This window comes from Rattus rattus, chromosome 7, assembly GCF_011064425.1.
Source record: "Rattus rattus isolate New Zealand chromosome 7, Rrattus_CSIRO_v1, whole genome shotgun sequence".
Taxonomy (NCBI): Eukaryota; Metazoa; Chordata; class Mammalia; order Rodentia; family Muridae; genus Rattus; species Rattus rattus.
Window position 1 is genome coordinate 24,978,516 of NC_046160.1, and position 14,000 is coordinate 24,992,515.

The 14,000-nt window shown below is 40.8% G+C and overlaps 1 protein-coding gene across 5 annotated transcripts in view; it reads right to left on the reverse strand.

The window, feature by feature from the left end:
• The window catches only part of Ncoa1 (nuclear receptor coactivator 1), a 101,779-nt gene that overhangs the window by 69,504 nt on the left and 18,275 nt on the right, over nt 1-14,000 (reverse strand). For all 5 annotated transcript variants that reach the window (XM_032909088.1, XM_032909091.1, XM_032909086.1 and 2 more), the window contains exons 5-6: nt 7,989-8,166; nt 1,151-1,330 (exon numbers count right to left, since the gene is read on the reverse strand). In XM_032909088.1, coding sequence (XP_032764979.1) covers nt 1,151-1,330; nt 7,989-8,166 — 358 coding nt within the window. The remainder of the gene's footprint in view (nt 1-1,150; nt 1,331-7,988; nt 8,167-14,000) is intronic.

Sequence of the window (14,000 nt, forward strand, 5' to 3'; positions counted from 1 at the left end):
TCTTGCGTTCACATTCCCAGCTGTAGCAATTATAGGTTTATGCCACCATGATTGGCAACAGAGGATTTTATATTTTTAGAATTTACTTTTTTCTGAAGTCCCATTTTGCATTTTACTAAAGGTCTAGATACACTATTGCACATGAATGACAAAGAATGGTGATGTGGGAAAGGCTCCCAGTTGATCATCAATCATCTCGATCTTTTGGTGACATCAGCTACTGAACTGCCTCTGACAGACTTGCCTACTCTTTCCCCTGATCCTTACTCTGGGTCCCAATTTGTGGTATTCCTAAACTTATCTGAGTCTCGGTTGACATGGACAACAGACCTACTTATCATTACCCACTGAACTCCACCTTCATGTACAAAAACCCATGGCAATATCATGTTCATACCTCAGCCAGGGCTTCCGTTTTTTAAAAATAAACTTTCTCCTGCATTTTGAAGTCTGAAAATGCTAACACTATCCTCCGATGTCTCCTGCATTTAAAGATGAAACTTCCTAAACACCAGGGGTGTTAAACAGCCTGTTGCATCTGGGACATTTCCAAATGAGGCAGGTAGTTATCTATTTTATTTCAAGTTAGCAAAATAGGTTTGAATTATTTGACATCTCAGTGGGAATGCTGGCATAAAGCTGAAACTTTGGGGGCATTATTAAGGGCTTGGCTCTACGTATTTGTAATGTTGTTTAAAGTATGAAGAGAAACTGAGTCTGGCACAGTGCTATTCTCCTGCAATCCAAGTACTTATGAAGTTGAGGCAGGAGACTGCTTCTAAGTTCTAGTCTAGCCTAGGCTATATAATGAGTTGAAGGCCAGGCTGTAATACAAAGTGAAACTCTATCTCAAAATGCCAAATGGGCTGGGCCTGGGGGTGCACACCACTAATAGGAGCACTTGGGAGGAAGAAGCAGGAGGGTCTCTCTGAGTGTGAGGCTACTCTGGTCCTACCCAGCAAATTCCAGGCCAGACAGAGCTACACAGTGATACCCTGTCTCAAGAAAAAAAAAAAAAAAAAGGTATAAAATTGAACTGTGGTTATGATAAATAGAGTAACCAAAAATATCTCAGGAAGATAGTATGCAATCATTTTCCCCTGGTTTTTCAAGCCAAAGATAACTTAATCACTTTAAAATGACCCTTTACCTTCGCCATCTTCTTGGATTGATTTTGGCTGTGATACCGTGAAACACTGCATTACTTCATAGCGCTGGCAAGCTTCTTGGTTCTCAGTGCCTGGCTCATCGGGAGGGTGAATCAGCATCCTGCAGTTAAATGTATGGCTGTTTCGGCGTGTTGCCTCTTGAGGCCAAGGAACTCCATTTACTAGGGAGGCAAAATCGATTTATATGCTTGTGAATAAAGAAAACTATCAACTCTGAAGATACAAAAACACACTTCAAGGCATCTGGCTGATTAGAAATCCATTATTAAAAGACTGCCTTACATCCTCAGATCTAACTGTATACCACGTCAATGAGGAATATCTACCAGTTAGAAATTGGAGCATTTCCAAGAAAATGTATAAGAGCTCAGACAGCAAATATACTACTTCACTAACAGAGCTTGGAAACAAAGGCAGGATTAAAAATTACTGGAGTGGCAGCCAACTCTTTGTTTGCACCTATGCATCTCAAGTGAGAAGATGTAAGACCACAGTTATCACTCTAAGCAGGACTCATCAGAGCTCAATCTGAAGTCAGGCTCTTTGTGCATGGGGGAGAAGACTAAAAGTTTGTCCAACGAGTCTGGGACTTAGAATAGGAAAGAACAATTGGTTTCTTACAGCCATTAATTACTTCATTAATTTAATGAGCATAAAACATGTTATAATACTTTGAATATAGTATATATCAGTAAGTAATAGTAAAAGATTACAAACAAACATTGTCTCCTTTACTATAAGAAAGTTAAGCTTAGTTGTAGAAGACACCGTTTATGTCAAGTAAGAATCACTGTCCCGTCCAGATCATGGATGCCAGGGGGGCAGAAGGCTTAAAGCACCACCCCCAAGCCCACCCATCAGCCCACTCTCCTTCTACCCATCCCATCACTCTGAGTATGAGAGGAAGTGTGCAAACTTCTCCTGGACAACTGCTCTTCACAGGTTATTAGGTTCAGGTCACTTAATATTTGATTTCCAGTTGCTTCATCTATAAAATTAAAGAATCCACTGAATGCTAAAAATAGTTGTACTCTACAGTCTAGAACAAAACACCCAGAAGTTCTCGATGCTCTAATTTGAGTAAAAATTAGAGATTTATTTAGGCAATCATTTCAGGTCCCCAGTTAGCTGTAGTAACAGCTAACATTTTATATATATATATATATATATATGTATATATATATATATATATATATATCCAATTTATTTATATAGGATTCATGGCTAGGACCTTTTTCTTTCTACTTTTGAAACACATATAGGCTAAACAATAGAATAAAGTAGACAGTAAAATTAATGTGAAGATTAACCTACTTAATCATTTTTAGAGCTTTCTTCTCCAACTAAAGTTAAGAGCTATGATAAAAATAATGCTTAAGATTTTGTTTACCACCTGGTTTGCATGGTATTTACCCAGATTTATTCAACTATCAAGGATGGTCTCAGCTTGTTGAACACACTGCAAAGAAAAGTTACTTGCTTAATGTTGCCAGAGGAAATCCAGCTAAATATCTGTTTAATTCAGTTCAGATAGTGAGAAATAGGATAGAAAAAAGAAACGAAACAAACAAAACAAAACAAAATAAAACACCAGGCAGCAAAGTGGCTAAACTCAGGATAGCATACAGAGCTATGAGAACAGGCAGCAATGGGGGAAGTGACTTCCTTCACATTTAATTTCATAACCTGTTAGGTAAAAAGTTTAAGAAAAAAATTTGTATTGTTTGAGAATTTCATACATGCATATAATGTATTTTGATCAAGCCCACCTCCATTCCCTACCACTATTTCCTCACAATTTCATGTTTTTGTTCACACACACACACACACACACACACACACACACGCATATTTGTAGTTTTATTATTTTATGTATATGGGTGTTTTGTTTATATGTATGTCTGTATACCTGCATGCAGTGCCCACAGAAGTCTAAAGAGTGTATTAGATCCACTGGAATTGGAGTTACAGACAGTCGTGAACTGCTCTATGGGTGCTGGAACTGAACCTAGGTCTCCAGAAGAGCAAACAGTGCTTTTAACTGCAGGACCATCTCTCTAGCCCCTTTTGTTTGTTTGTTTCATAAAACTCCACCGAGTCCACCTGCTGTTGCCAGTATGTGAATAGTGTTCAGGGCCATCGACTGACACATAGATATCCTCTTGGGGACCACATCTCTCAAGAATCCAGCCTCTTTTCCCCAGCAGCCACCAACTGCCAACAGCTCCTCAGCTATCCAGCTTTATGAGCACCTCCTCTCTGAAAAGTGGGAATTTATCTGGCTTGGGCTTGTGCAGGTTTTATGTAGGCAGTCACGGCATTGTGAGTTCATGTGGTGCAACTGTGCTTCCCTGTTTTGCTGCAGTAATCCTTTGGTTTCTAATCAAGCTGGTATCAACCTGGAAGCTTCACCCCTATAGGCCAGCTTGCATTGTGCTGGATGGTACTATGTATGCTACCGGGAAAGAACAGTAATCATCAGTCTTTCTCAGCTAAGAACCCTGTAGACATAATGTCATCCAACCTGGCAAGGTATGTCTACTGGTGGCAGAAATATTAAGGGAATAACCAAGTGTTTTCTGATTGAATTTAAGGTCCATTCCACATGAGTTCCTGGCACTGTTAATGGGGCTAAGAATCCATGGTTGGTTAGGTCATAGGCCCTGAAGGAGAATCTACTGTTATTCTGTTACATGGACATGATATTAAACTGGCTCCTAAAGACATTGCCATACCCAGAAATTAGTGCACCTCTCAGTCCGCATCAGAGAAAGCCCTTCATGCAGTAGAGGGCAATTGAGCAAGACCCACAAACGGTCAATGCACAGAGATAAGAGACCATGGAGTGCTCAGCCCTAAGTGGGCAGCATATCACATCTCATCTTCCAAAGGCTCTGGGATCATAGAGGAAGAGGGGGCGGAAAGACTGTATGAAAACTTGTTTTGGTAAAAAATATTGAGAACTTCTAACTAAAGTCACTAAAGTTATTCTGGCAACAAATTACATTTTAACCATCATAACTTCTTAAACAAACAAACAAATAAATAAGATAATCTCCAAGCCTATTGACCCTTCTTACATACAGGTAGCTATTTCAGATGACACTTCTAGATCCCCTCTATAGCATAATTCCCATTAGATTTCTTTGGCTTATCTAAATAACTTGTTACAGCAGAGCTCAAGGCTTTTTTTCACCCAATCTTTTCAACACTAAGTTTTCACTTACAAAGACTGCATTTTTGAGAAAAGACAAATGCAGGCTCGGTGTTCTCTGTTGGGCAGGCACAGATAGGTGCAGACAAGTGATGTGAAGTGCTGACAAGCTCAGGGCTTTGTTTGAGAGTGCTGGGTGGGGCTGTGTAATCTTTACTACTTGCTCTTTCCTTTTAACACATTTCTCCTTAAAGGAGAATGCAGCTGACAGTATTTTAAAAACCTGCCAACAAAAAATCCAATCAAAATATTGCAAAACAGTAAAAAGGGTTTTTGGTTGTTTCAATATTGGGAATTAAACTCAGGACCTAACTGCTTGCTAGGTACATTCAAGGCAAGTGTTCTACCACTGCGCTGCACGCTCAGCTCAAAGCCCTTTGAAAGGAAGCAGCATCTACTCAGTTTAATTTTAAAAAGAACTAAAGAGAACTGAACTTTATAATTGACATGTAAGGTCTGTAAAAATATTCACTTGGTGGGGACGGAACAAAGAAGCACATTATGAAAGGACATTGTTCTTCCATGACATCAATTTCTAAGCTAAAACATCTACAATATCAAGTAGTTGTGAATGATACAAAATTATAGATCTATCTCTTATGAAATTAAAAATTCCAAAATATTTAGATAAATTCAACAATGGTAATATTAACTAAATTTAGAGGAAACTCATCTAGGTGAGAGGTTAAGTATCATTTGAATGCTCTCCAAACTTCTCATGAATGGTAAGGCCTAATGAAGAATTAAATGTGTTGCAAGGTCACACTGCTAGTAGGTGGTAGAGGAACAATGAGTTTCTTATGTCTGTTTGATATTAAAATGTCAGTGCTCTTAATTTCTATAGTGTTTGCAAGAGAAATAAATGCCAAGTTGTGAGAACTTATATCCATTTTCTTCCAAAGTTCAAGCTACAGCTTACTAGAATTTCACAAATAAATCTTAAACTTTCACAACATAAGCCTTAGTGTATGTGTGTGGGGTGTATGCACATCTCTGTGTAGGTATATGTATGTGTGTGCATGTGGAAACCAGAGGTTCATAAATGGGTGCTTTCCTCAATAGCACCCCATCTTCTCTTTTTCTCTTACTAAACCTGGGCCTCCCCACTTGGCTAGACTGGCTAAGCAGCAAGTCCAGGAGTCTTCCTTCCTCTGTCTTCCACCATTGGGCTAATGGGTGTGCTCTGCCAAGCCCATCCCCTTACACAGACTATAGAGTCCTAAACTCAAGTCTTGTGTGGTAAGCACTATTAGCTACTGAGCCAGCTCTACAGTCCTCTTCTTGGATAAAACCTCTCACTATATTAGCCTTTCAGTGTTCAAATGTTATCTTACCTTGGGGAGGGGAACACCCATATAGAAGGGGAGGGGGAGGGATTAGGGGATGTTGGCCTGGAAACCGGGAAAGGAAATAACAATTGAATGTAAATAAGAAATACCCAAGTTAATAAAGATGGAGAAAAAAAATAGATTTTAGACAATGAAATCTTCTACCCCTAAAAATTGAAAAGCAATTTTGGAACAAGTTTTTTTAAGCTGTTCAAAATTTCTTTTTTTTAAAAAAAAGATTTATTTTTTTCATATAAGTACACTGTAGCTGTCTTCAGACACACCAGAAGAGGGCATCAGATCTCATTACAGATGGTTGTGAGCCACCATGTGGTTGCTGGGAATTGAACTCAGGACCCCTGGAAGAGCAGTCAGTGCTTTTAACTGCTGAGTCATTTCTCCGGCCCTCAAAATTTCTTGATGTGAGCACAAGAATATAATCTTTTGAATCATGTCAGTGATTTATTCATATATTTTGGTGAATATATAAATATGCAAATTTGTAAATAATGATCTTAATTTTTCTAATTTCTTCATAGCCGAAACTTACTTTTCTGGAGGCTGATATACATACATAGTGATTTTACCTGGTTCCCTTTCTGATTTTCTAATGATTTGATAGTTCTTATAAGGGAGATTTAAGTATAGATACTGTAGTTTGCTTTCTCTTCGATGTTTCTTAGAAAAGTATCTTTTCTAAGTTACTACAGTTGGGCCTTATCTTCTCAATGGTTTCTAACAGGTGACCAAAGGCCACTGAAAAACTAGATGCTATGCTGGTTGTCTCCTGAGCGCGCCTATGGTTGTGGGTCCACTCACTGTACTTGGTAGTAGAGACAGTTAGGCTGTGTCATTTCCATGCTTCTGTCCTTTCCTTCCTTGGGGATTGAGGAAATGAGCCGTGAACTATCATACCTCCCCCAGTTGCAGTAGAGGCTAGAACCAGTCAAGGACCTACTGGTGGCCAACAGTGGCATCACCATGACATCACATATTGATGACAGTCAGGTCTGATTTACCTCCTGGGAGTGATGTGGGCAAATGGAATAGGAACATATCTGTAATAACCACGCTCTGAGGAGCGATGTGTGGCTTTTGCACAATAAGCCTTTTCTTCAGGGGCTGAGGAAAGCTCGGCTTTATTTTTTGTGACCTCAGCTCTCTTCCCAACCAGGAAAGCTGTTAAACTCAACAGACACTTTGTTAATACAAATGGGAATATTAAGTTTTTTAAGGTAACAATAAAATGAAATAGCTCATTTAAATCCACACGCCAGCTCTTCAGGGTGGCAGAACAAAAACCCCTAGAGCATGGGAGCCCAGGAAAAAGCACAGGTGTCACACTAAAGGAGCCTTACTTTCACTCCCCTGCTCCTGCCTCAGTGCCCACATTAATGGTGCCGAAACCCTCCTAAGTGCTACTTAGAGATGTTCCCATGCAGTGTCTCTGAGGAAAAAACCTCGGGTTTGATCAGTGTATCTGTGTGCTAAGCTAGTCTTACTTAAGAGCTAGTTGAACAAAGAAATGATGGAAAAAATAGGAACAAAACATCTGAAATGGATGGAATCTGAAATTAAATATAAAAGGCTTTCCATTTTCCTCTAAATACATCGACTACTTGAAACCTATCTACCTTAGAGACCAGGAACTCAATCACTAGGAGTAATTGAACCTTGAGTCCTGAAAACCTTTTTAGCAGGAGTCTCAAAATTCAAGGAGCAAACAGAGGGCAGCTGTTAGTCCATTCAGGTCCCTAGAGAATCAGCAGAAGTATGCTGGCTTCCAAGGTCCCCCTTGCCTTAAGCACAGTTTGGTGGAAGGAGCAGCAGCTGGAGACCAATGCCATTAACCCTCTCAGCTTGGCTTCTCCCCAGTGGGCAGGCCATCAAATCATAGTTGGACTATGGAGTTGAAAGAACTTACTCCAAACAGTTACTGTTTTGGAGGTATAAAATGCAGCAGCATACGCATACCCCTTCCGACCACTGATCCTCCCTTCTGTTCTTATTTCTATGACGGGGCAGTGAGCAGGGCATTCCCTCCCTCCCTTCACATAATCCAAACTGAGAGCAAAGGAAACCATAGGCAGAAGCTTCTTGCAGTCAGGTGACTTAACTGTGTGTCACCTGTACTGTCTTGTGACAACAAAGATTCTTATGAACTACTGAAATAGGTGAAGCTGTAACCATAATACAACTACTTCAAGTATTTTTTTACACTATTAACATATATGTAATAATACTAAGTATTAGAAATAAAAAGTTAATTATTTCTACCTAGTGATTTTGGTAGCAGATTCTTGACAAATTCTGCATGATCTCCCACATGCAGTATGCTGTAGACGCTGGTATTCATTAATTCTTCCTGATTGTAACCCAGGTAGCTGGTCACATTTTCTGACACAAATACAATTCTTCCTTCACAGTTCACAACAAAGAAAAATCCATCCAAGGCCTGCAAAGCCAAAAATAAAAACAAAAAGAAAAGGATTAAGACATGAAGGCATTAATTAAAACATTGGGAGTTTAAAAAATAAAAGGAGAAACATTTTTCTCTTTAAAAAGATATTAGAAATAAACATGTGTCAAGTTACACTGCAGATTGGTTCTCTGTGAGGGGGGTTCTGATTGTCAAATGGGCTAAACACTAAAGTTTCCAGTAGGTTCGAATGAAAAACAACTAACCATCTTTCTTAGAAATAATTTCATTTAAATGTTTGTTTTTATTTTTAAGTGTATGTGTGTGTGTGTCTGTGTGCGCATACATGAGTGCAGACGCCCTTGGAGGACACAGATGTTGGATGTCCTGTAACTGTTACAGTGGTTGGGAGCTGCTTGCTGTAGGTGCTAAGATCAAACCTGGGTCTTCTGCAGAGCAGTGTGTGCTCTTAACACAGTCTCCACAGCCCAGAGAGTATTTTTATTGTAGTAAATGCGAAGTAAGTGGCTCACTCATTTTGAAAATCTTGACATTATGAGGCTTGATACCTGGCCTTTGCCTTTGAGAAACCTGCTCAAGGTGGACATGCACAATAAAGCACTAGCAATCAATCAAGTGTCACTCATACATGGGACACCATGAGCACAGACCAGGATGCCTAATTTTACAAAGTCCTACCCAACTTATGGAGAGGAGAAGAGAGGAAGAAGGCTTAGGGAGTTACTGCAGGCAAAGAAGCGCATGGCACACGGCAAGGCATAAGCAGTGTAGAGCTGAGGTGTACAAAGTACAGTGAGGTCTGTGGGTAGCAAATGCGTTAGTGGAAAGGACAAGAGCCCAGTTCTAGGGGCCTCCTACGTGCTGACATGGAGCCAGCTTCTCCAAGGGGAGATACATGCACCCTCAGGGGTACAAAATATTTCCCGTGGCACAGAAACTGTTAGACCCTTTAGATGGCAATCTAAAACATATGGACAAAATTAATCCAATAAACATATAACATGATGGTCCTTCAGGAAGTCCAGACAGTTCAGATTTTTAGGGAAGATTTGGAATACTGAAGCTGTCAATGTCACCTTACTTGCAATCTTCTTAGCTATTTGAAAAATGATACAGTTAGTTTGTTATAACTGAAACAACTCAATTTAATCTCTATTGATACAGAGATCTCAAAAGAAATAAAATTGGTTAAGAAATATTTAAAAAATGTTTATCATTCATAGCATTAGAGAAATGCAAATTAAAACAACTTTGAAGTTTCACCTTACCCCAGTGAGAATGGCTGAGGCAGCCAATGCTGTGAGGAAGCAGGGAAGGAAACCCTCACTCGCTCCTGCTAGGACTACAAAGTGGGGCGGCCACTATGGAAATTGGGGTGAGAAATTCTCTAAAAAACCAAAAATAAATCTACCATATAACCCAGCTCCACCCCTCCTTGGCATCTGAGGACTCAAAGGACTCAGCATCCTCTTCCACAGATGCTCATCAGCCTGCTCACTGCCGCTGCAGTCATAGTAGTTTAGAAGCAGGAAGGGAGGGGTGGAAAAGTGGAACAGAATGGGGGCGGGGGCAGGGGCAGGAGAGAAGCCCAGAGAGCCAGGAGAATGGAAATTTGCAGCCTCAAGGGGTGGGAGGTGGGGAGACCCTCTAGAGAGTACCAGAGACCTGGGAGGTGAGAGAATCTCAGGACTCAGTGGGGCCATAATGGCCAGCAATGGGCAGAGGGAACAGATCACCTCCAGTAGATAGACAGGGCTGGAAGTGGAAAGACAAGGCTACTAACCCACAGTCAAAATTTCTGACCCAAAATTGTTCCTGTCTAAAAGAACTACAGGGACAAAAATGAAGAAGAGACTGAAGGAAAGGTAGTCCTGTAACTGGCCCAACTTGGGATCCATCTGGAGGTGGGAGTGGAGATGGGGGGAGCCAAGGCCTGACACTATTACTGATGCTATGCTGTGCTTACAGACAGGAGTCTAGCATGGCTGCTCTCTGAGAGGCTCTACCAGCAGCTGACTGAGACAGATGCAGATACTTATACACAACCATTGAACTGAAGTTGGGGACCCCTATGATTGAATTAGGGAAAGGATTGAAGAAGCTGAAGAAGAGGGCAACCACATAGGAAGACAAAGTTTCAACTAACCTGTACCCCAGGGAGCTCCCAGAGACTGAGCCCCCAACCAGGAGCATACATGGGCTGGTTCGAGCATGTAAGCACATATATAGCAGAGGACTGCCTAGTCTGGCCTCAGTGGGAGAAGATGGGCCTAATCCTCCAGAGACTTGAGGCCTGGTGGGGAGGGGCACCTTTTTGGTGGGGGGGAGGAATGGGATGAGGAATTGTGGGAGGAGGGACCAGGAAGGGGGGGCAATGGCTAGAATGTAAACAAATAAAATAATTTAAAAAATGGAAATACCCTAAATGTTCTTCAGCTGATGAATGAATAATGAACATGTGATTCATTCACACACACACACACACACACACACACACACACACACACACACACACACGCACAAATACTACTCAGTTGTAAAGAAATATGAAATCATGGAAAATTTCATATGAATGGATAGAACCAGATAATATATTCAGTGAGATACCTCAGACCTAGAAATATAAAGGCTACCTATTCTCTCTCATTTTGGGATCTTAGCTCCAAATTCCAGATGTGAAGATATTTAAACTGGTGTAACCACAGAGACCAAGAAAGGGTCCATGGGAGCAATGAGGTGGTTTTACAGAATGGAGTAGGATATTGGGGGTGTGTGGAAGGAGGGAAGGAGTCTTTAATTGGGGAGGGGGGAAGGAGGGCCATACCATAGAAGAGGAAGGAGAGAGATAAATCACAGTGAGGATGTTTGAAATAGCCACATATTTTCTTAAAATTGCATATGATACATATAAGTGGTGTGTGTGTGTGTGTGTGTGTGTGTGTGTGTGTACACAGTTTAAATGAAGTTATAGCACTTGGGATGATAATGCCTCCAAAGAATCACCTAACTAAACTGGCATGAGGCATGAGAAAACTCCTCTTGAGTTCTGGGTCAGGGGAGTCTAAGAAATTCTCAAAACATACAGGCCATTGTTGTTGCGGCCTAGAAGTTGAAGATATAGTCCCTATTGCTGATACAAGATTCCCCATTCTACATACAGGATTAGAGCTGGATCTGTCCTGAAAGTCTCCTCCCAAAGGTGTTAGGTAAGTTACTAAGTGAGACAGGCATTAGTTCTATGCAGCTGTCACATCTGTGAGCTACCACAACAACTAGCATGGTCAAGACACCTCCACATGGGCACTGGGGAAAATTTCCTGAACAAAACACCAATGGCTTATGCTCTAAGATCAAGAATCAACAAATGGGATCTCATAAAACTGCAAAGCTTCTGTAAGGCAAAGGACACTGTGGTTAGGACAAAACGGCAACCAACAGATTGGGAAAATATCTTTACCAATCCTATATCTGATAAAGGGTTAATATCCAAAATATACAAAGAACTCAAGAAGTTAGACTCTGGAGATAACCTGGAAATAACCCTATGAAAAATGGGGTACAGAGCTGAACAAAACATTCTCAGTTGAGGATTATTGAATGGCCAAAAAGCACCTAAAGAAATGTTCAACATCCTTAGTCATCAGGAAAATGTAAATCAAAACAACCCTGAGATTCCACCTTGCACCAATCAGAATGGCTAAGATAAAAAAAACTCAGGTGACAGCAGATGCTGGCAAGGATGTGAAGAAAGAGGAACAGTCCTCCATTGTTGGTGGGATTTCAGACTGGTAAAACCACTCTGGAAATCAGTTTGGAAGTTCCTCAGAAAATTGGACATTTCACTACCTGAGGACCCAGCTATACCTCTCCTGGGCATACACCCAAAAGATGCTCCAACATATAACAAAGACACGTGTTCCACTATGTTCATAGCAGCCTTATTTATAATAGCCAGAAGCTGGAAAGAACCCAGATGCCCTTCAACAGAGGAATGGATACAGAACATGTGGTTCATATACACACTGGAATATTACTCACCTATCAAAACAATGGCTTCATGATATTCATAGGCAAATGAAATGAACTAGAAAATATCATCCTGAGTGAGGTAACTCAATCACAGAAAAATATACTTGGTATGCACTCATTTATAAGTGGATATTAGCCAAAAAGCCTGAATTACCCAAGATGCAATCCACAGACCACAGGAAGCTCAAGAAGAAGGATGACCAAAATGCAGATGCTCCCACTCCCTCTTAAAAGGGGAAAAAATATCCATAGGAGGGGATATGGAAGCAAAGTTTAGAGCAGTGACCCAAGGAATGGCCATTCAGAGCCTGACTTACATGTGGCTCATATATATACAGCCACCAAAACTAGATTAAGATTGATGGAGCTAAAAAATGCATGCTGAAAGGGACCAGATATAGATCTCTCCTGAGAGACACATCCAGAGCATGTCCAAAACAGAGATCAATGCTAGCAGCAAACCACCGAACTGAGAACAGGACCCCTTTGGGGGGAATTAGAGGAAGTATTGAAAGAGCTGAAGGATCTTGCAACCCCATAAAAACAACAATGCCAACCAACCAGAGCTTCCAGGGACTAAACCACTACCCAAAGACTATACATGGACTGACCCAGGGCTCCAACTGCATATGTAGCAGAGAATAGCCTTGTTGGGGCACCAGTGGAGGGGGAAGCCCTTGGTTCTGCCCAGTGCAGGGGAATATTGGGGGGGGGCAGTAAGGGAGATGGATGGAGGAATACCTGTATGGGGGAGGGGGAGGGGATGGGGACTTAGGGACAGGAAACTGGGAAAGGGAATAACATTTGAAATGTAAGTGAAGAAATATATCTATTAAAAATATATGCATGTGTATACATAATATACACATATATGAAATACATATATACATAAAAAAAGGTACCTCCAAAGGTTCACTTATATCTTGGTGGTAGCCAACAGCTGTCTAATTGGACTTAATTGGTCATCTCACTAGAAGGGTAATCATGTCTGCTACTGTACACCTAGCCAGTCACTGATAGCTTGTGAGGCTGTGGCTCCTGGAGGAGAACCACTGTTTAGGAGAACCTAAACCAGCATAATTCCTAACTGCAATCTAAACAATTATATATGGACATCCACAAATAAGTGTAGTGCCTGCCCCATGCAAAGAAGGTTCTTTTCACCGAAGATGGAAACTACTAAAGAAAGCCACAACTCTTCAAATGAGAGAGTGACCAGCCTCAAACTTGCTCCATAGTGTTGAACTGCTAATCTTCCTTTCTCAACCTCCCAGTACTGAGATTATAGGCAGGTACCATCAATGCCAAGTTCTCTGACTGAAAAATTTAATCCTTTGGACAATATCTTTCATCCCGGACCCTTCTCCTTCCCAGCCCCTAGAAACTGCCCTGTGTCTGCCTCTCTAAAGGCCAAGTTTATACTGCACATAAGTGACCCCCGGAAGCACTTGCCTTCCTGTTAGTTGGCTCATACCATTTCGTACAGTATCTTCCAGGCTCACCTATGTTGTTATAAGTAACATTCCTTACGCTTTTTAAAGGTAGAATAGTATTCTATTGTGAATATATATTGTATTTCCTTTATTGATTTACCCATTAGTGGATACTTCAGTTGAAATGAAAATTAAAATGACGTACCTGTCAGAATGGCCAGTATTGTAAAGACAAAAAATAAAAGTACAGATGAGGATTCAGAGAAAAGGGACTCTTTGTACTTGCTGGTAAGGATATAAACTTGTAGAGTCAATATGGAATACAGCATAGAAGATCCTCAAAAGTCAAAAATGAAAACCAGAAATACCAGATAACCTAGCCTAGAT